The sequence below is a fragment of the Girardinichthys multiradiatus genome, chromosome 22 (assembly GCF_021462225.1).
Source record: "Girardinichthys multiradiatus isolate DD_20200921_A chromosome 22, DD_fGirMul_XY1, whole genome shotgun sequence".
NCBI classification, from domain to species: domain Eukaryota; kingdom Metazoa; phylum Chordata; class Actinopteri; order Cyprinodontiformes; family Goodeidae; genus Girardinichthys; species Girardinichthys multiradiatus.
In genome coordinates, this window is record NC_061814.1 from 39,815,444 (window position 1) to 39,841,682 (window position 26,239).

At 38.2% G+C, this 26,239-nt stretch overlaps 2 protein-coding genes and 2 long non-coding RNA genes across 8 annotated transcripts in view; 3 read left to right on the plus strand and 1 right to left on the minus strand.

Moving 5' to 3' along the window:
- LOC124859066 (kinase non-catalytic C-lobe domain-containing protein 1) overlaps positions 1-5,605 on the plus strand; it is a 91,393-nt gene extending 85,788 nt beyond the window's left edge. For 3 of the 5 annotated variants that reach the window (XM_047351552.1, XM_047351553.1, XM_047351554.1), the window contains one exon: positions 1,234-5,605. In XM_047351552.1, the coding sequence (XP_047207508.1) occupies positions 1,234-1,462 (229 nt within the window). In that variant the 3' untranslated portion in view covers positions 1,463-5,605. Of the gene's footprint in view, positions 1-875 lie in introns of all 5 variants that reach the window. The other 2 variants (XR_007036004.1, XM_047351555.1) reach the window with 2 other exon arrangements.
- Positions 5,606-13,107: 7,502 nt separating this feature from the next.
- On the plus strand, positions 13,108-14,337 carry LOC124859554 (homeobox protein vent1-like). Its single transcript, XM_047352415.1, has 3 exons — positions 13,108-13,591; positions 13,670-13,887; positions 13,997-14,337. Exons 1-3 carry the CDS (start codon positions 13,330-13,332, stop codon positions 14,246-14,248), a joined length of 732 nt encoding a protein of 243 aa, XP_047208371.1. The 5' UTR covers positions 13,108-13,329; the 3' UTR covers positions 14,249-14,337.
- A 2,178-nt stretch (positions 14,338-16,515) lies between these two features.
- On the plus strand, positions 16,516-19,980 carry LOC124859294. Its single transcript, XR_007036061.1, has 2 exons — positions 16,516-16,948; positions 17,048-19,980. It is a non-coding gene; the product is annotated as an uncharacterized LOC124859294 (long non-coding RNA).
- Positions 19,981-20,287: 307 nt separating this feature from the next.
- Positions 20,288-21,279, minus strand: LOC124859293. The gene is made up of 2 exons (XR_007036060.1): positions 21,125-21,279; positions 20,288-21,023 (listed from the first exon to the last, which is right to left on the minus strand). It is a non-coding gene; the product is annotated as an uncharacterized LOC124859293 (long non-coding RNA).
- Between the last annotated feature and the right edge of the window lie 4,960 nt (positions 21,280-26,239).

Genomic DNA, 26,239 nt, shown 5'->3' on the forward strand with positions numbered 1-26,239 from the left:
CAGTGATGATTTGGGTAGTCATGTCATCTCCTGGTGTTGGCCCACTGTGGTATATCAAGTCCAAAGTCAGGGCAGTCATCTAGCAGGAAATTTTAGATATCTTCAGGCTTCAATTTGCTGACAAACTTTATTGAGCTCCTGATTTTATTTTGCGACATGACTTTGTACCTGCACACAATGCCAAAACATTTCTATGGTTGTGTTAGACTGGCCAGCAAAGTCACCCAACCTAAACCCAACAGAGAATCTATGGTGGATTGTCAAGAGGAAGATGAGAGACACTGGAGCCAACAATGCTGTACACCAAAATCATCAAAATGTTCAGAAAAACATGCTTGAAAAGTATCACTCTATACATAATGAATCTATATGATGTATGAATTTAATATTTAGAACTGAAAAAGTGACATAAGTGTTTTTATTGAAATGAAACATTAGATCCATATGATTGTGTTACAACAGCACACTCATTTCATTTAACTGTATGCCTGTGAATTGTGTTACATATTTCGAAACTGTATTTGTTCAAATGTATGTTAATACTTAGGATCCACAGCCGATGTTTTCCCAAGTTCTAGAAATGACTAAATGTAGATGATGGCACTAAAATGGGAGCGTTATCAACCTGTTATGATATTTCTGCTTGAAATTGCACCATTAAGTGACTGGTTACTGTTAAACATGTATTCAGTCAGTAAAATAATCCTTGCATCCATCACTGCAGTGGCACAAAAAGTGAACAGTTAGTATCATTATATGAGAATTTCCTTTCCTTCCCCCTCATTCTGCAAATCAGTTTATGACAAAGTCGGCCAACTCACAAAGAGGACATATTTTTCTGTGTCCTTCTTTTCCACTCCAATATGGCTGACCAGATGCTGAGGTCAGAACAAGTGGGGCTCGGATGGTGATGGCACAGCTGTTGAATTTAGGTTGCTGGTTGGGGTGCCAGTGTTGCTACAGATGGTGCCTGTGGGAGGGGGGTTGATTGGAAAAAAGGTTTGTGACCAGATGCTGAGAGGTGACCGTGTGTAGCCAGATGATGAGGTCGGGAGAAAAAACAGCTGGTTACCGTGGACTCTGGGTTTTCTCAACTCTCTCCAAATCAGGTCAGACACAAAGCTGATGATACTGTGAAGAGCAAAAACAGATATAACATTTATTTTCTCAGTACACTCCTTACTTGCTTTATCTGTTTTTCTGAACATTTCTCTGGATAATTTTTTGTTTCAGGAACATCGCGAAGGTTGTGAGCCAGGTCCATGCCTTCCAGGATGTTCTGTACCCCTACAGCTCAGATCAGGACCTTCAGGCCTACCTGCGCCGCCGGATTACCCGGTTTGCCACCACAGACATCCACCTGCTGGCCACTGACAATGATGCCAACTTTCAACAGTCCAGTGAGCGCCAGACACGAAGGATCCATGACACGCTAAGGAGAGTGAAAGCTACCTTCCAGTAAAGCACGCCTTGGCAGATTTTACACCACAAGGATGCACTACAAGTCCAGGACATCACCATCTGTACAGATTGCTTATGTTACAAGGCTGTGGAAAAATATTTGCTCCCTTACAGATATCTTCTGTTTTTTGCTTCCTTGTCACAGATGCATGTTTCAGATCATCAAACAAATTCAAATATCAGACAGAGATAACTTAATAATGATTTCATTTATTTTTGGATAAAAAGCTTAGCAACCTGGCCATAAGTGAAAATGTAACTGTCCCCTGTGTAACTTAAATAGAACCCGTGTGAAAACATGATGTAGATAAAAAGATCCTACATACCAACACATGAGGCCCTGATTCAAAGAAATTTAAAAAAAAACGTTTGCCCCAAGAGTTCATCATTGACAGATCCAGGAGTTCACAAAAGAAACAAGAACAACTTGTAAAGCACAGCAGGCTTCATTTGCCTTAGTGAAGGTCAGTGTTTATGATTCAACAATATGAAATAAACTTGGCTATAATGGCATCTTTGTGAAAGTTGAAAGGTAAAACCCATTACCCAGCAAAAAAGACACAAAGCCTCATGTTATATTTCCTAGAAAAAACATCTTAATGATCCCAGAGACTTTGGGCAAAATATTGCATATTGCATGTAACTCGTTAAATCTGGTTTGCAGCATTTCAGAAAAAGAACATCCTACCAACAGTCAAAGACCGTGGTGGTGGTAGTGTGGTGGGACTATTTTCTTTGCTTTGTATCATAAATTCTGCTCTGCAGCTGAAAAATCTAATGAAGAATGTCCAGCAAACAGTTTGTGAGCTTACACTAAAGTGCACTTGGGTTATGCAGAAGGACAGTGATCTGAAGCACTCCAGGACGTTCACCACTGAACGTCTAGAAAATAAATAAATACATTCATTAATTCATTCATTTGTTAATTTGTGGTGGGACTTTAACAAATTCATCTGAAATAATGAATCTCAAAAGAAAATAATGCATTTAATTTCACTGTGAAATGTAAAACTCTATGCCATCTGAACTAGTGCTTGAATAAGTAAATAATCTGTAAGATGTTTAAGTGCAAGTGAATGCAGCACATGATGATCTTTGAGCTACGTAGCGCTCCTCCGACTTGATCTGTTTGGCTGTTGGTGGGGTTCAAGCGAACAGGGTTGAGGGCAGTACCATTTAATGACAACATTATGTGGAGTGTTAGTAAGGTTGCACATTGTTTTTGAGAGTAAACCTAAAGAAGGATTATTCCTACAGAGTCCCAACATTTAACATCTAAAGCCAGAGAATATATGTGGCAGACTGAGACATCCCAAAGAGGTGAAAGGAAAAATAACTGAACATGTGTCACTGTTGCTATGCCAGCATGTTTTTGATCAGGCTTGTGTTTTTTTCTGTTTCACTTTATTGACTACTAAAAATCAGGTTTCTACTAAAATTCAGTGACTGTAAAAAGTGACACAGAAAGAGGTTGAACACTTCTGAGAAAAAGACATTTTGAAAACTGCATCTGGATCTTAATGGATGAGGAAACCACAGCATGAAAGCAAAGCCACAGAATTCTAGTTTTCACTAACTCAAGGTGGAAATTGTTCAACATCTTGATAGAAATTTTACAAATGTATTTATTGATTTAGTTACTAATCAATATTTACTGAAATTGACAAACGCTGCTTGTTGTGTCAAATATTACTATTTGATTAAAAGGTGATAAGTCTTCATTAATTAATTACAAACCCTCTAATTAATTTGATAATTTTTTTAAATAAATAAATACAAAATGAAGAAATTTGAAGTGGCTTAGCTAAAGGTCGAGAGCTAAATCAATTGGGATGTTGTGGCATGACCTTAAACAGACTATTTATGCTCAAAGATGCTCCAGCAGGGCTGACAAAGATCTGAAAGAATTGCTGTCATTTGTCGTAACCGCTTGATGGCAGTTGTTGCAGCCAAGGGTGGTACAACCAGTTATAAGGCTAAGAGGCATTCATTTTTTCACATATTGACTGTTTGGTGTGGATAGATTTTTTCCTCAGTAAATTAAATCATTATTCAGAAACTGCATTTTGAAATTATTTTGTTTATTTTTGTCTAATCCTATTATTTTAGATGATCTGAAACATTTAAGTATGGTAAAAAAAAAAAAAAGTCAATACAGAAGAAATTTGCAAATCATCAGTACGAGTTTAAGTTCAAGGCAAAGTTAAATTCAAACTCACACTCTTATATTTTTACAATTCATTTTGATTTGTATTTTTTTGTTTGTTCTCAGGCTGCACAGTGGAGCAATTGGTAACACTGTTGCCTTGCAGTAATAAGGTCCTGGGTTAGGCTTGCGGTCTTTTTGCGTGGAATTAGTATGTTCTCCCTGAGCATACATGGATTTTCTCCAGGTGCCCCGGCTTCCTCCCACAATTGCTTAATTGGAGTGTCTAAATTGTCTTTAAGTGTGAGTGAGCATGTGTGTGCATGGTTGTTTGTCCTGAGTGTCTCTGAGTTGCCCTGTGATGGACTGACGAGGTCCAGGGTGTGCCCCGCTCCTCCTCCAGTGACCGCTGGAGATAGGCACCAGCCCCCCCAATGATTCTTCTGCAATGATTCTTCCTCCCTTATTCATGCTCATATCTGCATATTTTTGTATAGTGTATTTAATTTGTTTAGTATGCTCTCTCTGTAATCTAATGTGGACTAAACATGGCAGCATTGTGAAATGCATGTGGAATTAAAGGATACTGATGCCCAAAAATCACACCTTACTCATGCAGTAATGTAAAAGTATGACTTTTGCTTGGGATTGACTCAGCTAAAGCACAATATCAGCAGTTATGTTTTTGTATTATGCATTTATAAGCTATGCTTTAAATGGAAATGGCAGTTTGTTCAGCAGTCCTTCACTTTTTCCATGAGCATCTGTAGAACCATTGAGCACCATTAAACCAGTTTTGTGCTATAGTGTGTTTTGCAATGCATGATTTTTGCCATTTTTACTTCATGTTTTAAATTAAAACTCACAATGGAATGTCATTTCCTATCACTATGTGTTAATTGTTGGATGAGCTGCAACCTCTTTAACCTTAAGTCAGTCTTTAGTTTAATCAATATCTTGTAGATATACACAGATTTTCTATCTCCTGGTTTTTGAAACTTTGACCTGTTGATACAGATTTTAGTTGATAACATTTTCTCTTAAATGCTTGTAATTCACAGATTTCAAATATTTTTCTTGTCTTTGTGCAATGACAAGATGGACATGGTGTTGAGATTTTAAGCTGTGTTTAGCATCTTATATTAGCTTGCCTAACTGTAAACTGCAGTCTCAGCCTGAAGAAACAGCTGACACGTTTCCATAAAAACTAAATTTTAAGTTTAAATAACTTACAATTTTTGGGTTTCCTCTTAATTAATCTTAAACACCTTACTAATACTGAAAAAGGTATAATTAAGGCTTCTTTCTTTACTGACAAATTCCACACTGAAGAGCGTTGCTGCTAGCCTGACCTGTTGGTATGATGCGATCTGTGACTTGAATAAAGAAGAGGGGATTTTTGAGTTTCTAATGACCAGTCAGATGACATTTTAGATGTTACACCAAAAAGTGAGACTATCTGGATATTATGACTCCAGAGGGCGCTGCTGCTTGTGTATGACCTAACCTGTGCTTAAAGCCCCACTGACAGTAGATAATAATAATAATTTAGACTTTCTTGATCTCACAATGGAGAAATTGATGCAGAACTGAAAAAAAAGATTGCCCTGTATTCTAACCTGTATATGAAAATGTGATCATACTTTAGTTTAAAACAAAAGTTTTAGTTATCAAATCAAACAAATTAGGTGTATAAAGTCCCCCAGAAATACAAATTGTCTATTAACATAAGAAGTTCAGTGCTTGTTGTCATATCAGTGATATAATGTTGTATAGGCAGGAAGCAGAGACTGGGAAGTCACAAATAGGATAATTTATAGTATTGTCACATTTTCTGATAAGAGCTATCAGACCATGATCTTGCCTGTAATTTACTCCCACTCTTAATGTCAGTTGTAAACGTTTTTACATCATGTTAATAAAAGAAAGTCACATGACAAATCATTGGTCTAAGTTTAAAGGAGTCAAAATTGACTCATTATTAAAATGGTGAATGTACTGTTGTGTTATGTAAGCATGCTGGTATCTGTTAGCATAAAGGGTGGGTGTTTTGGGTTAGCTTTAAATAACTGCAAGCTTAGCTGTCATTCATTATTTTCTAATAACTGGAAGCTTCTTTTATACATAATAACAACTTGTTTTCTGTATAAATTGCTCATGATAGCATGATTTCCGGTAATAAGCAAACTAGCAACAGTTAGCCCTAATGGTACAAAAGATTTTGCTCTGGGTTTTTGGGTTTGTTACATTGGTTTGGTTTATATTTTGGAGCCTGTTCTCTGAAATGTAGGTCAAAAGGTTCTCAAATCAGGGGTTTTGAGTAAAGTGTGACACAGTAAAACTAATCAGCCTCTCCTGAGTGGCTTCGACTCTTACTCTCTACTATATACACCAAAACTGACAGAAAGAGTTATTCAATAAAAGCAGATCCTATCTCCCCTCTTCAGACATGGTCAATCACTCAGTGAAGTGATTGTCAGGTTATTGGACCTTCTATCATTGTTTCAGCTGATATTGTGCTTGCAACACGGCCCTCAGGTTAACATTTTTAAAACCTCTTAGTGATTCTGGCAGTGTGTTACGAACACTATATGGGCAAAAGTATTTGCTTGTCTGCCTTCACAAATATGAACTTGAGTAAAATCTATTTATTAAGCCATACAATTTAATATGATGCTGGACCACCCTCTTATCTCAACTCTTCTTGAAAGGCTTTCCACAAAGTGTAGGAGTGTTTATAGGAATTTATGGCCATTCTTCTAGAAGCACGTTCCTGAGGTCAGACACTGATGTTGGACAAGAAAGCCAGGCCCAAACTCGCTCATCCATATCTCTATGAATTTTGCTTTGTGCATTGATGCACAGTCATGTTGAAGAGGCCATCCTCAAATTGCTCCAACATGAACTTGCCCAAAATATGTTCACATTCTAAGGCATCTAGAGTTCTTTTCATTGGAACTAAGGGTGCATTCACACTGCTTGTCCTGTCCAGGGATCAGTCCAGGGATCAGTAAAAGTGAGATAATTCACATCCTAAGTTGGCCCAATTTGCTTTCATTGAGAGATTTTCTAGACCGGACCAAACAAAGTCATGCAGTTTGGTGCAGATTGAGATGAAAAAAAGCCCAAAGAAGAAAGTCTGTCTTATCAGGGTTTCTGTTGCTACTTTGGTGTTCAAGTGTAGTTGTGCGCCTACATCTCTTCACTACTCCACGTAGCCCCACAAGACATTTTCAAACTCTTTTGTCTTCTGATTCACGCTCCTTTTTTTTCCTCTACCTCTTTTGCTTAAATGCTCTTACAATACATCCTCTCTTCCTGCTTTTGGTACACTGGCCCAGCATGCATTCACACTGCAAGCGAACTGTTCCAGGGTTCACATAAACTGTGCCGAGACCGGAAGTTGCAACCGTTCCAGGGTTTGGTTCTGTGGTCCGTTTCAAGGTCCCGGGTTCACACCAGCATGATCTGCTCCAGAAACCGGACTCTGGTATGGTACAAAGCATTCCAAAGGTTTGGTGTGAAAGCATTGTATGGCTCCTGAAAAACAGCCCCACACCATAATCCCTTTGTACCAAACTTTACACTTTACACAAACTGTAGTCTGGTCTCCTGGCAACTGCCAAACCCAGACTTGTTCATTGGATCTACAGAGAGGCAAGATTTTTCATTCCAGAGAACATGTCTCCATTGCTCAAGAGTGCAGTGGTGCTGTACTTTACACCACAGCATCTGCTACTTTACACTGTACTTGTTAATGTAAAGTTTGTATGTAGCTGCTCGGCCATGGAAAGCCATTCCAAGAAGCCCTATATGAATTGTTCTTGAGCTAATCTGAAGCCATGTGAAGTTTTGAACTCTAGCTATTGACTCTGCTAAAAGTTGGTGAACTTTGTGTACTACGCACTTGAGCATCCACTTAACCAGCTCTGTGATTTTACCTGGCCTACCCTTTTGTGTCTGAATTGCGGTGAATCACTTCCACGCTGTTACAATATTACAGTTAACTGTGGAATATTTAACAGCAGTGAAATTTCATGATTGGTCTTATTGCACTGGTGGCATCCAATCATGATAGCACAGTGGAATTCCCTAGGTTCCTGAGACCAATCCTTTTTTTAGCTAATGCTTGTTGAAGTAGTGTGCATGACTAGTTCCTTTATGTTATGTACATGTGGACATTGAAGGGATTGGAACATCTAATTTAATGATTTAAGTGGGTGTACTTTTGGCAATGTAGTCTATCTGTGGACAATGCCATTATATAACCTTGGGTAAATTCTGATAAAGAAAACAAAACTCAGAGTGCAGAAAGTATTATTTGATTGACCACAAAATTCGCAATCTACATAGTATTACTCAATTTCTATTTGCAAATCAGCTAGGAATCTAAATGTAGAATAAAACACCTCATTATAAAATTATATCTAACACTAATCACATTTACAGCAACAGGTTTACAAGTTTACAGTGATGGCAAAGTTTTATCATTGCAGAGCAAATTATGGAACATGAAACACCTAATGTGCAAAATATTCTTTGAGTAATGATGTTCAGCCAGTGACCATTTTTTTCTGTTTCCCTGCCAGCTCTCCTCCTCACCATGGAGAGGGAATGTGACATCCAATGAAGATTTGCTTAAATTAGCTAAAGAAATTAGATTTTATAGTCCCTCTCTTGCCAAGGTGTATAGTTGTCAGACAATAACTGATGGAATGGTTATATAACTTAGTCCGTTTGTGTCATACAGGGAAGGTAGGCTCAAGTCTGGGCTTCTCTTCTACAGTTGAAGTATTTATGCCAATAGCTGTGCAATAGCTTTTCTAATTTTATTCCAACAATATGTGCTATGAGTAATTTTAAGGCGGTATGTTTGGAATCTGGCTATACGTGCTGTTAATTGCTTTGTCATGGATATATGCTTAAACTATATCCTGGCTAGAATTAGGTATAGAAATTTCTGTATAATTTTAAAAGTCTGGGTGAAATTATATTGATATATATTTAAGAAACAATAAAGGCTTCTTTTTTTCTTTCAAATTTAATTTACAGTGCCTTGGAAAAGTATTATTATCCATTGAACTTTTACACATTTTGTCACAGTATTATGGCAAACTTCAGTTTAATTGGGTTTTTATGTGATACAACACAAAGTAGTGTGTAATTGTAAGGTGGAAGGAAAATGATGAGTGATTTTTAAACATTTGTACAAATAAAAATCGGACAAATGTGCAGCTGCGAGTCTTTCGGGGTATGGTTCTGACATTTAGAGACTGAAATGTGGATAGCGAGCATCTGTAACAACATATTTCATGTGACAAATTCTTATTCAGATTTAGGTCTGGCTGTATGTTTAGTGTCATTGTCCTGCTGGACCCTGTGCCAGTCTAAATTATGTTACTACCTCTAACATGCTTGCACTGTGTGTAGCCATTCTGATTAGTGCTAAGGCTGCATGGTGGCACATTTGTTAGCACTGCTGCCTTACAACCAGAAGACCCTTGGTTCGAATTTCTGCTTGGCATTTGCATGGTGTCCCAGTGCATGCATAGGTTCTCTCCAGGTACTTCTGCTACCTCACACATTCCAAAAATAGGCCATGTTAGTGTGTGCTTGTCTTTGTGTTGCCCTCTGATGGTGACATAATCTAATCCTGCAATAAAACTCCACCCAGCTTTCTTCATGGCCCATCTTCTGTCTTCCATGGGTGTTTGTTCACTAATGTTCTGGCTTTATTGTGACAATAAATTACACTCAGGTGGGTTCTAATTACAAATTAGGTTGTGAATACATACACATACCACACTTTTTAGAGTTCTATTTGTAAAAACATTTTGAAAACCATGCATCATTACACACAATTTTGCAATGGTCTGTCACAATAAAATCTATTAAAATACATTGAAGTTTGTCTTATGACCAAATGTGAAAAAGGTCAGACTATGAATAGTTTTGCAATTCACTGCCATCTTATTCACTTTGTCATGTTGAAATTAACCATATAAAAATATTAAAGCCTGTATGGAAATATGTGGAACTGAATTTAGGTTGCTGGTAAGGCTTTTATTTTAATTAGGAAATAAATGAAGACCATTAAACATGTACTGGAGCTTAAACTTCAGAAAGTATTAACTCGTGATTATGGATTAACTTTGGTATTAGAACTTGTTTTGGGTCTCATAGATTTCAAGAAGTAAAATGCATCATTGCGTGTTTTGTTTAAAGCTGTTAGCTGAGTTCGACCTGTGGGTAGAAAAAGTGGAATTCTTCCTTTATAATCCACTTCTGCACTGGACAGAAATAAAAACCCACTATATGATTTATCTGGTTCTGACTTCTATAAGACCGAATCCAATAAGAGAAACCTCTGCGCTCGGGACAGAGACCAACCACACAGCTGAGGAAATGGGCCCAGTGTGAAGGCGGCGTCCCTGGTGGTTTCTTATTGTTATCTAAAGGGATCAGAGCGCATCTTCAAAGCAGAGGAGATGAAGTGCGCCAAAAGGCTGAAAGGACTCCTCCCTGGACAGCAGCAGATCACCGATTAAAGGAGACAACTAGGCCTGTTTTGGAGCATAGCTAAACGTTCAGCTCAGTGACAGGGTATCCCTCACAGCTCAGGGAAAGATTGGAAGTTGTCTTGGGATTTGCTTGGCACATCCTAAACATGATCTCGTTCAGTTTTACAGATTGGACTTTTAAAAAAAAAAGCGTATTTAAATCAGTTTTTATTCAAGACTTATTTGAATTTGATGCTTGCAACCGCTGTGAAGCTCTCAGTATTTTTCTGTTAGGCCGTTTGCGCTCTGGGGCTCTTCACGGCTTGTTTTAACATATTAACAAATGAACAATCAGGCATTAAAGTTTGGAGCGCTTGTGCCAAAAGCTGGTTGTTGGGTAGCTGGCGTCGACGCACACCGGGAGGAATTAAAGCATGTTAATACAAAAACCGACTGGATGATGATTCCCATTTAGCTGCACAAACTTAACCGGGATTTTTACTTGATTATGGTTCAAACACGTGATCATACACTGACAAAACAAACTGTTAGAATTGAACACAAAAATGAATGCAACGCTTTCTCTACTTTTATTTTGGTAGATGAGCATTCATGTTAGTAGAATTGATGTACGGTGAAGCTAAATAACGCTAAAATTAAATTCCCACTCATTTTTTATGTACTTATTCACCAAACTGGGGGAAATTCTAAACATTTCAAAGATAATTTTACCCTAATGAATAACTGCAAACTACTCAAATAATTCAGTTAAATTTTAACTGCTCTGTGACATTACAAGATGACTTTACAAAAGTCATCTGGTTTGTCCTCAATCCTGGAAAGAATCACAAGTACTGGTTTGTGAATAATTCATAAACTGTTGTCATTAACAACTTCTAAATAAGTTGCATTGTGAGCCTTTTACCTGACAACCACAGCTAAGTTGTACATTTATTGTCAAAGACTGCCTCATAGTTAACAGCCTCAGCTGGCACACAGTTCAACTTTAGTATTGGGGCTGATTCTAAAATAAGCCCCAATTCAAGGCAGGACTAAAGACGCTTTTAGCTACCATCATGTGTTTTGTGAAAGGACAGAGGAGGCGAGAAGGGTAGAAGTCAGTCTACACCCTGATTCGCCCTGCGCAAAAGACACAGACCTTGTATAGGTGGAAAGCTGGCTATGTGGGTCGAGGGTGTGATGCAGTGATGACAAATGCTTTGTAAAACCCGCCAGCAGCACGATTCCCAAATCTGACCAAGACTCTAGAGTCTTTTTTTGTGGAGGGGGTTTAAAGAGGATTAAAACAGTAATTAATATCAAACTTTACTCTGACTTGTTTATAGCACTAAAGGTGTAACCTTTAAAATGAATTAAGTTTTAAAGAAATAGAAATATCTAAGAAATATTTAGTAGAATGTTGGTAAACAAATTGTGAAGAAATTGTAAGAAACAGAAGACAAAGTTGCAAAGTAAAAATTATATCAAAACATATACAAAATGAATAAAATTAGTTACGTTAATGGTCAAAAATGTATCACTTGGTTTGTTTGAGTCATTTCTCATGAGGACATTGGTTTTTTTTTAATGTGTTCTCCATAATATTTGGGCAGTCAAACAGCAATCAATCCTCTGGTGGTTTCTTTATCTACATGGTATATTCCCCCAAGGTTTGTTTGCTGCACCCAAGAACCAGCGTTTGGCATAGGTCCTCACAAATGCATTTAAAATCAGAATCAGAATCAGCTTTATTGCCAAGTTCGTACATACAAACATACAAACAAGGAATTTGACTCCGGTACACTTTGCTCTTTGGTTTTGTTTTTGCATTACAGAATATACATATTTACAATGTACAATATTCACATATATAATAAAAAAGTGTATTTGCAACATCTGTATGCTGTTGTTTTGTACTCTATTGAATGTTCATCAGAGAAACAGCCTGGGGGAAGAAACTGTCTCTGTGGCAGCTGGTTTTAGTGAACAGTGCTCTGTAGCGGCGGCCTGAAGGTAAAACTCTGAACAGTTTATGTGCAGGGTGTGTTGGGTCTGCAGAGATTTTAGCAGCTCTTTTCCTGACCCTAGACCTGTATAAGTCCTGGATGGAGGGAAGGTCAGCCCTGATTATTCTCTCTGCATTCCTGATTATTCGTTGCAGTCTGGACCTGTCCTGTTTTGTGGATGAGCCAAACCACACTGAGATGGACGAAGACAGGACAGACTGAATGATGGCAGTGGAGAAGATGACCAACAGCTCCTGTGGAACGTTGAACTTCTTGAGTTGCCTCAGGAAGTCTCTGCTGGGCCTTCTTTCGAACAGTGTCTATGTGTGAAGACCATCTCAGGTCCTCAGAGATGGTGGTTCCTAAGAACCTGAAGTGGTCCACAACTGCTACGGTGTTGTTGAGGATGGTGAGAGGGGTTTATGGGGGTGATGTTCTCCTAAAGTCCACCATCATTTCCACAGTCTTGAGTGGGTTGTACAACAGTTAAAATATTAACTGTTGTACAAATAAAGTACAAAACGGAATATTTAGAATATCACTGCACTTGCGCAACTAAACCAATTAACTTAAGTAAATTATCTTTTTTACAGTGTAGGCTAAGGTGGAAGTATGTGGAAAGTAACTGTCACAATCTGAGCGTTTAAAGTAGCAACTGTTAATTATTTTAATGATTGGTGTTTAATCCCTTCAGAATCCCATTTTCTACTGTACAAAGTTTATACTTAAAATAACTCAATCAAAAAGAAAGCTTGTGGAAAGTACACCTCAAAATCTTTAACCTTAAAAGTGAGAGCTGTCAGTCAGGTATAGCAAGGCAGTTATAATTAGATTCAGTAAGATGAGTCTTTAAAATACAGTCCTTAATTTCCCTGTCCTGGTTTCAGATTCCCAAGGATGCGACTTTATTGTATGCAGCTATTTAAGGAATCTCATCCCCTTAGTTTCAATCTCAGACAAATGTAAAAAATTCAGGACGCAGACGCGGAGGCGCCAGGTCTTCACACGCTCACAGGGCTGTAAAGACTTCAATAACGAGCCATTATCCCCCAATCATCGGAATTGATCGGGTGTTAACAAGGGGCTCTACATATGCAAATGAAGCAAGTGGCCGGGGTAGCTTTAAAAGCTTGGCTGCATGCCACAAAGCTGCCACAGCACTCTTCTTTCGTGTGACATTTGGTGAATTTACAAGTCACTGCGCTGCCCTGTGGACATGGTGAAATACTTTTCTGTGGACTGGCTGGCGCTGAGCCACCAGAGCAGCGCAGCGGAGGAGTGGCAAAGAGCTGCCCTGGCCCTCAGACCTCATGTTGCCTGCATGGTCCAGCCGAGCGCACCGACTTTTGGCAGGGGTTACCTGCAGCCAAAACCCAAGCTGTCAAAGGCCGCTGAGCAGGGAGAGCCCGATAAGGCCAGGGAGAAGCAGAACTCGATCGTGGGCTCACCTTTGCATGCAGCAGACTGCTTTTCTCCAAGTAAGTTTCTGAATTAATGAATACTGTTTATTTTTTGTAAAAGTTACAGATTTGTAACTTGTTTTTTTCTTGCTTCAGTTGCAGAAGTGAGCGAGTATTCCTCCGGGTACGAGAGCGAAGCAGCATCCGTGGATGAAGAGAATGAGGCGGAAAAAGACGCACCGACGCGCCGAGTGCGCACAAAGTTCACTCCGGAGCAGATCAGCAAGCTGGAGAAGATATTCAGTGAGCACAAATACATGGATGCAGGGGAGAGGGTAAACACAGCGCAGAAGCTGAACCTCACAGAAACTCAGGTGAAATGCAAACACAGCTTGTATTATAGGATAATTAATGAGGATGATGGACATGCTTTCCAGTGGGAAGTCTTCTGGATGTTAAATCAATTCCTTCGTATCTCTGCAGGTTAGGACGTGGTTCCAAAACAGACGGATGAAGCTGAAACGAGAGGTCCAGGACTACCTCGCTCCTAGGGTCCCGTCAGTCACCTTCCAGCCTATGCATCCGATTAGGTACCATCCCGTGGTTGCGCAGCAGGCCCACTACACCACACCCAGCCAGGGTCTTTCCCCGCTTTTCCCGCATCTGGTCCTGCCGCAACAGCTTACTCCTCACCCCGCGCCTCAGCTCATGATTCAGTATCCACATTTCTACTGAACAAACTGCCAAAAGAGACTATTTATTCCGACTTAGACACTTATAATCGCCAAAATGTGCAATCCGATTTGTAAAAATTTGTACAGAAGTTGTATAATTATAGATCTATTTATAAATTAATAAAGTTATTCATCTTTATCGAAGCAAATTGACTACGATGTTTCTTTTGCTCTGCACATGTAGCTATATCTGCAGCTGAATCTCAGAGATAAAGCTGATGATATAATCTTTATTACTGGATTATCCTGACATGAATGGATCATCCTGTCTGTCATCACTGATAAGGATGACTACAGGTTCTCACTGTATGGATCTCTCCTTTAGCCTCAGATAAAAAATGCCAGTGTATATAGTGGATTACTCAATGTAAATAGGATCAAACATAAACGTTACAACGAGGTTTCAGTGCCTTTGTCAACAAAAAGTGACAATCCTCTGTACCTGCTTTCATAGAGCCTGTTTGTGCCCATTCTTACACTTCAAAGGCCAGCTAACTGGGAGATCGTGGTTGACAATTAGGCCTAATTAAACCACTCATTGATACGTTTTTACGTTTAACACAGGAGTCCACATACCTGGCTCCAGAGAGTCTGGGATTTTGTTTGCCCAGAGGATCTAAGAAGATCTATGTGAGCTCCGCAGCCTCCAGTAAAAAAGTTGATTGTTTGATGAGATTCTACGATAAAAAGCTGAATTTGCAGCAAACCTGACATCACATCACAAAAAGGTAATAAATTATGCATCAGTGGGACAAACATTTACTTTGGCTGGTTAGATTTTCTTATATCTTATGGTGCTTTTTCACATTTATCACACGGCAACCACTAATAAAATGTGTTTTATTTGGGGTTTTATGTTTTGGACCAATAAAAAGTAGTGGACATTTGTGAAATTGAAGGAAAGTGACAATACTTTCAATTTCTATATACAAAAATCAAAACGTGTGGCATAGTAAGTAGAGTCCATCTGTCCAAATTAAATTTCACTATAAATGCATCTGTTCTGTGAAAGTGGTAGTGGTTTTTTAGAGAACAATAGTAAACAAAGAAGACAGGTCAGGAAAAAGCTGTAGAGAAATTTATAAAACAGCATCCCAAGCTGTGAAAATCTCACGGATGATGCTGTTCAATTCGTCATCTGAAAATGGAAATAGTGTGGTACTGCAAACATTCCAAGACAAACCTGCCACCTAAACTGACTGTTATTTAGAGCACTGCTGGCCAGAGCTCACAAGCAAAGGAATAGAGTTAAATACAAGGCAAACCTGAAAGGAAACACAGCAAAAGACTTGAGTCTCAGGCCAAGGTTCACCTTACAGCAGAACAGTGATTCTAAACATACAACCATAACTACAACATAATAGTTCAGATCAAAATAAATTCATGTTAGAATGGCCTAGTGAAAGTACAGCCCTAAATTTGATTGAGAATCAGGGACAAGACTTGAAAATTACTGAATCTGACTGATTTTGCAAAGAAGACACAAAACCAATTTGAATAATAAACGGATTTTGACTGCATTGTTTGATATCTAGGATTAATTTAGCAATGTATTCAATTCAGTTGGAATTGGTCTGGGTGATTGGACTGAATTGACTTTTTTTCCAAAAGGTCTTAAGACAACAATTGTCGATAATTGGTGCTAAATAAATAAGTTGAATTGAAGTGAATCCAATGACATTCTTTAGATGTGCATAGCTCGTACAAAAATAACCCAAAAGAATTGCAGCTGCAATTGTAACAACAGTTGATTCTCCAAAGTATTGACCCGATACAACAGTCCACATCTGCCACCCAAACACATTTTCGTTTATAAGAAAAGTGAGCGTCTTGTCTCTTTCCATGCACTGTCTGCTTTAAACATAACTACTTTATGTTTGCCTATCACATAAAACCTCAATAAAATGTATCTAAGTATTTATTTGTAACGTGACAAAAATATGGTAAAGTTCAACGGGTGTGAATGCTTTTGCAAGGAATTGTACGTGGATGTGCAAAGGGGCAGGGTGATGGAGGTTAGGGGGCCCTGAGGCAAATGTCTCCTTTAAAAAGGTAGACAAAGAAAAGAAAGGAACTTTCTCACTTATCGTTGTTTTCTGACCCTCCCCTTCCCACAATAATAAGGGTTTCACCACCAGGTTGCCTGATGGGCAAACAACTGGGCGCTTTCATCTGCGTCTTTATCCACAGCGTCCCAGCGTGGGAGAAGATTCAGGGGAAAATCTTTAAATAAATAATAGCTGAACTCTATCCAGGGAATAACAAAAAAGTTTATTTCCTTTTTGTGGGGCAAACGTGGGGGTTTCTTGCAGATTTTACGATCTTAAAGCTCACTGACCAACACATCAGGCGGATATACACTTCAATCCATCTATGCACACAGCATTCAATTTGACATACCAGGCAACTGATAATCAGACTCACTGGCGCCGAGAAGGTGAGAAAAACTGCAGCCCAGCCTCTTTTAGGCCGTTACAAGCAGCAGCGAGTTTCCCTCGTTCTGCTGAGATCCCTTTGCATATCCAAATAAAGAAGCGTGGCCCTCCCGTATAGCGCTCACATTTATACTACTGTTTGAATGCATGATGGTAAGCTCCTCTGTGGAGTGGTTTTCGATAAGACGTTATGAGATAAATGCAAGCAGAGGACGCTGAAATGGAGCACTGGATAATTAGCCAACACTCTCCGACCTCAACTGATTGTAAGTTACCTGATAAACTTTGTCTCTGGCAGGATCAATCAGACCTATTGTGGGCGGATTGATTTTAAGTAAATTAATTAGCTGGGGTTTCTGTTTCAGACAACAGAGACTGTGCTTCTGAGGGATCTGAAAGCGAAGCAACAAGTATGAAAACAACTCAGGAAAAACTGGAGAACACCTTCAGGAAGCACAGATGCCTGGCTGTAAAAACCTGGGGTGTTATCTTTTCTTAAACACATTTAAAAAAATGACAAAGGTTGGGTGTCTTAATTTTTTGTTAGTAAATCAGTGTAATACGTTGTGTTTTAAACCTCTGGTTTCACTGAAACGGAAGCTCAAAGACCCGCGTCGTGACTTTCTCTCGGTTCTGTTTCTGCACCCTATGCTGAGCTCCAGGTCCACTTCTTCATTCTACCGCAGCCGCAGCCGCTCCACAGAGCGGGTCTGACCCACCACCGCGCCCACTCAGCCAACCTGCTATACAGTCACTCTTCTGCTGAGTTTGAGATCGCTTTACTGTATCTAGAATCTAGGTTTATTTTAATATTTATAAAACTATGTCAATAGTTAATAATATGGGCACAAAGTGGTTTATTTACAGGTACGAAATGAACGTAGGTCAGGACAAAATGGCAAAACGTTAATAAAAAACGGGGTTGCGAAGTGACAAAGGGATGAAGGGACCCTAGCCAGTATTGACAAACCTGAAATATTCTACCTCTACATGCTGCTGCAGGTGAATATTTTGACCTCGGCTGTGTTGTAAATTTGCATCGTCAAAGCGACGTCAAAGCCAAGGTAACTGCTCTGTTGAAGAGTTTACTTGAAAGACAGCATGGGGCAGTGCCCTTAAGTCTGCCAGAGGTGTATTTTGCATCACTTTAAAGTCATTATGTGGCTCCAGCTAAAAAGGTGATTGATTGAGTCCCTCTGCTAGGTTTCTTCGTCTGTTTCACTCATATCCGTTTTTCAGCTTTGGAAAAGCAAAAACCTGCTGCTAATCATGCAAGTTATCTGGCACCACATCTAACCACACATGTCCTCCAGTGGCAGATGTTGCACTATTCAAAAGCCCTCTTACGCCTCCTCCTAAACCCCAAATTATTCTTACCCATGGGAGATCGAGAAACTGACTGCCACTCTACCAAGAACTTTGATTTCATTATTATGAAAAATGGGCTTTGCATGACAAGCCTCTCAAAGCTGTGGTTATATCAGTTCGTGTGCACCCTTGTTCTGCCTCTCTTTGTCCTTCCACTCAACATTTCATTGAAATGCTTGAATACATTACTTTATACATACCCAGTTTCCTAAGGAATAATTTCCCCTTAACACCATACCCCTGAGCAATTAAAGAGGATGTGGAAGTGACTGTGACACATTTGTGCACACACTCCTGTGGTTCTGACTTGCTGTCCAATCAGAAACATTGCTTCTTTCTCTGCAAAAGCAATGAGACTTTCCACAGGGGACAGAATGATAATAAAATACATGTTTGATTAGTAAATTAAACTGGAAATAATTATAATTAAAAAAAATATCAATGTCTACTTCTACTTCGCACCATCTCTGTATTTATATAAATTCTAAGATATTGTAGTTACAACGCATTATCATCTTTTAACTTAAATTTACAGTAAAAATATTTTTTATAGACCACCAAGACTACGTTGGCATGCACGGCTTAATGAGGCTTGTAATGTGAATTTCCTTCAGTGTTTAACACTTAAGTCAATCAGTTAATAAAACTTTATTTTTAAAGCACCTTTCTCACACCGAAGTTGTAACAACACCAATGCTTTACAGAGGACAAAAAGGTGGACAGATTTGAAAAATAACTAAAACCACTAGAGACACACACTGGAAACATCAGTAATCAATCAATCAACAATTAATTAATTAATTAATCAATTAATTTTATAATTAGAAGATAAAGAAATAAAATAATAATCAGTTATAGGTGATCAGGAACTGAGAATATAATTTGCCAAAACTATTAATACATTGTATAGAAATACAATAATTAAACATAATTATACATAATCATGCTCATATTGTTAATAATTAAAATTGAATTAAAATAATTCAATAATAAAAACAACCATACAAAGACAATAAATATGCATAAATTTCAACTAAAGACCAACTAAATAGATTCACCTTTAGTTTGCTTTGAAAAAGATCCAAACTCTCCTCCAAAATGGTTTACTAGGAAATATGTGCTAAATGTGTTTAATTTTTGTAGCTTTTCTTTCTGTTTGGCTAAACCAGGAACTTGCATCAGGGCCCCCAGGGTATGTTTCAGATGTCTGTAAGCTTCTGTCCCTAAAAAATTACTTCGGCTTCTTTCTAGTTTTATTTTAGCATTATAAACGATAAATGAAGATGTATATTTTCTGACTTTATTTTTATTAGAATAGCATGATGATGTACTGAGATTGCTTATTGAGTTTCTTTCTTCTGAAAGCAACCCCACATCACTCCCTAAAGTTTAGAAAGTACTTTAAGATGCTCTTACTTGTTTGTAATGCTCTTAGTTCACTCAATGGATCAGATTTGCTTTTATCCTACACATCTCTCGGTTTTCTGTTAATATTTTCTGTTAATATTTAAAGACTTGAGGGTATCTGAGAGTTTTCATGTTGTTGTGAAAACAAACCAGCGATGCATTTTTTTAGTCTAGATTTTAGTTCAAGTTAACAGTTATTTAAATATTTATTTTTTATGATTTTATTTTCATTTTAGTTGTTACCAACATTTTGCTATCTGTTTGATTGTATTGCATTGCCATTACTTAAGATTTTATCACAAATATTCTTATTCAGGTTTTTACACCATTTACCAACAGTACACATTAATTCTCTTATAATTAATTTATATAATGTCCCATTTTAGGTTTACTTAGTTTACAGTTTTCCAGGGAGTTTTTATTATGTCTGTCCATCTTTTTTAACCTCTGTAAATCATTTTGTGCACCTGTCTGTATAAAAACTGCTGTCTAAATAAAGTTTGACTGATTGATTGATTTTGAATATTTTGTTTTTTTGCTGTTGTTCAATTGTTGATTTCATTCTACTGTCTACACACACCTTTCTATATTATTTGAAGGTTCCACAAGCCTCTACTGGGATCTGAATACTTTTTTATTTAAAAATGACAATGAAGATGAGAACATTTTGAAACCTGTCTTCATGGGTTTAAAGCAGCAATACTGAGGCAATTTTCTGGGCACCATTGCCCTTTAGAGTTGCCCAAAAAATTGCCTAGTGTATCACCACCCCAAGTCATAATAAAAAAGATATTCCAAATTATGAAATACCAAATATATCAGTGACAACATTTAAAGACACAGACTTTTATTTAAAATAAAAAATAAAGCAACAACGTCAGAGACAAACAAGACAAGATGAATGATTATTCAAAACCATTTGTTCACTCCATATCCAAAAAGTTGATTTTTAAATATAAAAGCAGTTTTTAGAATCAACAAATTACAGACTCCAAGTCAGGCTGGATGCAACTCACTGCAGAATTAACGTCTGCTGTCTTATGGAGAAGAGGTTGAGCTCAGCTAGGTGGAATACCTCTGCAGCCCCATTTTCCCATGCCTTATGCCTCTTTAAAGTTACATCTCAAAGAAGTATATGCATAGGAAAAAGGAACAGCGAGTACAACAAGCCCTGCTGCCATGCTGCAACATGCAGAAACCTAAAAAGCCGACATAAAGAAAAAGATTATGTGTTAAACAGAACAAAAAGCTTAAAATACCTGGTCTGCTTGACGTCTTTGACAATATAATGTGCATAATCCATCTTTGAAATAAAACATTGATGAAAAATTAGGGAAAAGTTTTCCAAGTTTGCAACATGTAATTTCTATTAAAATGAATAGCAAATGGTGTGCAGAGAACTTACCCCTTGAGCATCCAGATGGGTCTGTTCTGGGAAAGCACCTTCTGTTGGCCATTTATCTCTCAACAAAGACCTTGAAGATGTTTAGCAGAGACAGAATAGCTGTTGTCTGCGCTCACTCAGCAGTTCTCCTCTCTCTTCTGTTTGCAGTCATGGGAGCACACCTGGAGGGCAGCAAACAATTGCCTTGTTACAGTTTTATCTTCAGCTCAGATTTCTCAGAAAACTTCTCATTATTCTTCTAGTTTAACAATGAAGCTATTACAGTTATCTCCTATTTGATACATTCTGTAGACGCCAGACGCAACCAAGAAGAGAAACACTAAGGACAACTTGTTCCGGCAGTGGAAAAGTTTCTTATCTGTTCAGGTTTTTTTCTTCTTGTCCTTTCGTTCCTCCACTCACACATGCCTTTAGCCCTCAAGGTCTCCAGACAAGGACTCTTAGAGCATGCAGAAGTGAGACACTGACACAGGCACGCACGGACTCTCATGCTGCGTGGGGTGCAGCAGGAGTGTTTTAGCAAGTCAAGGCCAGTGCAGCCATCTGAAGATGGAACTCTGCTCTTTTTCTCTAGCTGAGGTCATGTCATATCATAATCTTCAAAGCTGATTCAAATAAAAATTCCACACAGAATTAAATGTAATTTAAAGTGTGAAGCTCCAAATGTCATTCTAGTATGTTGTAATGATATGTAGGCTATAATGTTGTAGCCTCATTGTTTTTAGCTTTAAGGTAGCACTACAACAAAATGAGAAGTTAACAGTTTATAATGCAAGATAATTATAACTCAACAAAATCAACGGTAGGTGAAATCCAAAACTTTGCTGAAACTGTTCTTGGGCTTAGACACATCGAGCATCCTTATTGTCATCACAATACAGTTTAATGTCTACAATGGCCTGTAGTGGTGCTCCAAATGTAAAAATGGGCTTTATAGAGCAAAAAATCAAATTGCATTACAGGGATATACAGTTACACAAGTATTCATTGATGTTTGTTCACATTATGTCCACATCACAGCCAAAAACTTGAACAGAATGAGAAGCAAAAAAAAAATGGTTAGCAATTTTTGGCCTCCCCTAGCTGCAAGTCTTTTGTTGGTATGTCTCTACCAGCTTCACATAGTTTTTGCCCTATCTTCATTGCAAAACAGCTTTAGTTCATTCAGACTGGATGGAGAAAATCTGTTCTGGACTTTGACTGGACCATTTAAAACCGTGTTTGTGCTTTGATCTAAATCCTTTCATTGAAGTTCTGGCTGTATGTTTAGTTGTTGTCCTACTGGAAGGTCAGCCTCTGCTCCAGTCTGAAGTCCTTTGCAGCCTCTAATAGTTTTTTTTTTCCAGAAAACCCTGTATTTGGTATTTTAACCCAGCATTGCTCATTTTTCACTATATTAAGCATAAACACAAATTCCCTAGGCCACCCCTTGGGGGCAGTAGTCTCAAACTTGGCAGTTGACTGAGGTCAAACATCTTCTGTATAATACTGTAGCCTTTCAAAGAATAACAAAAACTATTTGATCAAAGTCTAATGAGCAGTGGCTTATTTGTGCGGTGTATATGTAATATGCATCCTTTGCTGCTTTGGAAAAAAATGTTTTAAATAGGATGTGAAGCATTATACCTCTGTTCCCTTCTGCAAAATAAATATTTAAAAAAGTTACAAAGTAAAAAAGGCTGCTGTTTCAGCTACTGCAGCAGTGCTCCCCACAACAACCAACAATCAACTCACTTGACCTTCATCTCAGGGGGTCCAGCTTTTAATTGGAGCCTCTTCAACACACAGCTTTTAACATCCACTCTTGTTTTGCTGCAAAGTGTATCATTTGAGTGGCAGCAAATTTGCAGAGTAAAGCAGAAGTGTCCCGCTGTACACAAAAATAATACAAAAAGAGGCAACAATAGCTGCTTGTTCATCTGAACACACCTGCCACTGAGCCGGAGAGAGTTCACTCAGCAGATTTCATTTGAGGGAATGCAGTCTGACAGGACAAGAGAACACAACACGCTGAATCACAACACAGGAAAGAAATTGTAGATCGTCTTTAAGCTTCAATTGGCAATTTGGGAGATCGGTCATGTTCATTAGCTGCAAGCAGGGGTTGGGGTGCTTTCTACACACCATGTCTGACTGGTGTTGGATAAATAAAAATACATTATGCTTGAACAGAATATCAGTTGTTATGAAAAAGTACTGTTTATTTCTGTTTACTGAGATTGTTACAGCAAAATGTTGCTTAAAAAAGCCTTGAAAGAGGCTGTTTACCATGAATGCTGCAGCTCCCAGCAAGTTTAACAGAGCAGAGAGGCAATTCCTTTATTTCTGCTGAACAATAACAACCCTTAGGGTTGACATGAAAGATGAAATAAAAGCAAGACCTGAGCAGTTCAGCTTTTATTTCCAGATAGTTACAGTGCTAGCCACATCCCTGATAAAGATGTTTAAGAAACCTTCAATTAAATCCTGCTTTCATTGCAACAGTGTAATCTCAGACTGAAGAATTTTTTGTCAGTACATTTATTCAGTGGTAGGAAAAATAAATCCCCAAATTAAGAAAACAACATGGGGAAAACATCACAAACCCGTTTTGCACTCATTAGTCTTCTCCAATAACATTTTACAAGATTGGTCCCTGCAGAGAAGGATCTTTGACTATTCCTCTTGGGACAATCTCTTTAGATCAGGGGTCTGCAACTTTTGCAATCCAAAGAACCATTTTGGCTCTGAGTTTAGCTAAATAAAACTCATTTAGAGCTGCAAATGTTACATGGCCTTTTGAAAAAAGACACCACATAATTTTTCATAAATATCTACAATAGGAAATGTGTTCTCCTTAAAAAAAGAATTTTATTTATCTAAAATTTAAGATTTTTGCAAAAAGACGATTGATACATTTTCTTCTGTGGGATGTTGATAACAGTGGGAAATGATGTATGAATAGCACATAGTTTCCAACCTTATGAAAAGAAAAATAGATCTGGAAAACATTACTGGTGCTTTTAGTGTCATTCTTTTATGGAAATTCAATGCAATTCTTCTGTGAAAAAACTGCTAAAACCTGCATTATTTATTACATCTATATTTAAAAACAATAGTAGATTCCCTATCCTTGTTAGTTAAATTATTCAGAGCCATTGTGTTAGAGGATATAGTTTCCAAAGGTTTTCTCAAGTTACTTTCAGAAGTCACCATTTTAGTAAATTGAGTGCACCTATGCATAATATAATCTTACCAATGCACTGTGTTGTGAAGGCCTCAGAGGTTTTTTTAGAGAACATTGGTGAACAACCAGCATCGGGAAGACCAAATAATACTGCAGGTAGGTCAGGGAGGCACAGTTGGAGGCACGTTCACTTACTTGGCTTTTGAATATTGAATTTATTACAAAACAAAACAAAAAATCTTCACAAAAAAATCCTTTAATTGATAGAAAACACATTGACCATCACTAGCAGTAGCGATTTGATCCAAACCTTATCCTTTATCTGTTTAAATGACTCAGAAGGACGTTCACTCCCTTTCAGCTTTAAAGTGTAAATCATAGATATCTAAATTCCAAAATGATTGAATATTTAGACAAAGAAATGTGCAGACAACAGTAGGACAATGGAAGATTCAGATTTCAATAAATATGTAAAATTATGCTGGTCCAAGGCCATGCAGAGACAGAATGCCTTCAATAGCTTAAACTGCTGTTTTTGATAACATTCTTCTCAGTCATGAACATTTTTCTTCATTGCTGATGGCCTTCATCTATGGGATTTCTATCCATTCATTTGCTTCTTTGAACACTTGGTGAATTTCAACTTCCCTCCCTCCATGTCCCTTGTTGTGATGCTAGAGACACAGTTTAACAGATGGAGATGGGGGGATAGATGGTGGAGGGAGAGGGGGTTAGGGGTGGATGGGTCCCTGAGCCCACTGTAGTAGGGGGCCAATCTGCATCAGGCAGAGGGACTGACAGAATAAGGCCATTGGGGGGGGGGGGGGGGACAATTGCATGAGCTGGGCTCTGTACAGAACTGGACACCATAATGTCATATGCTGCCAAACAGAACTGTGGTGTGTCTAAATGCTCAGTGGCTAAGATTTCTAAAGATGTTGTTTTTTATCAAAATGTGTCTGTTTTTGGGAAGAAGAAAAAACAAAGAGAAAGAGAAAGAAAGTTATAAGATGGATGAATAAGCCATCACAGAAGATTACCTGAACGTTTCTGCCGCATTTTGAATTTATGGTTGTAATTTGCCCTTTTCTCTGTACAATGTGAAGGAATCACTACAATTTAGGTTGTTACATTACTCTTATCAATAATATCATGAGTGAAAAGCTTTGATTAGCAGTGGAGTCCATGTTCCACTTGTCACTCTCTGAATGGAAGCAATAAGCAGCAGTGATTTCAGTGAAATTACACAAAATTAATCAGCAAAGTGGCTCCCCTTCTTTGTCCTTGTGAGTCACACTCTCATGGTCTTTCTGCCTTTCTCCACCTTTCTCTGTGCTTAAAGGTGTCTCAATCAGACAACAAGTGTGGCTGTCTGTTGTTGTCAAAAGACATTTCAATTTGGCCACCCTCCCTGGAGTCGGTGCAAATTACCACTTCAAAGGGCCCAGGTCGCTCCCGGTGGGGTAGGCCTTGTATGCTTTCTCCCCCTCTCCTCCCTCTGTCTCTCGCTCCGGCTGCTTAGCAATTCAGATGAGAACCCGGCCTCCCTGTGAGCCTGCCTGTCCCTCCATTCTAAACTAACTTTGTGCAGGAAGGAATAGAGGGCGCTTCAGTGTTACTCTGAACAGGTCTAGTCTTTCATTGGTTGAATGTTTTGATGGGATTCCACCCAATGGAAATGGTTCATTTAGAGTGGTAACAGACTTAATTTCCTATTAATTTCTTATTTCCTGCTTGTTTTAAGCTTTTATCATTTTATTTTTATGATGGCGGCAAGAAGGGGGCAAATAGGAGCAACAGCCAACCAAAATAAATAAATTCACTCATTCATTCATTCATTCATTCATTCATAAAAACCACAAAGACCCATTCAGTGATATTATTTAATCTCTTTTTTTATTTTGGTAAATAAATTGATTGCACTTGAAAAAACTAAAAAATTACCATTTTGCTCAAAAAGATACCAACAAAACTGTATTTTCCAGCAGAGGAAAAATTTACCCCATAAAAGCATGTTTTACTCCTTTTAGCTTTAATTACTTCAGTGAGATGCTCCTTGTAGCCATCTGCCAGTTTCTGACATTGGTCTGAGGAAAGTTTGCCCCACTCTTCACTTTCAGCTGTGAAGCGTTTGAGGGGTTTCTTGCATGTTCAACCTGTTTCATGGACTGCCAGACCTAGGAATATTGGCAGTTGTTTTGAATGTTCACT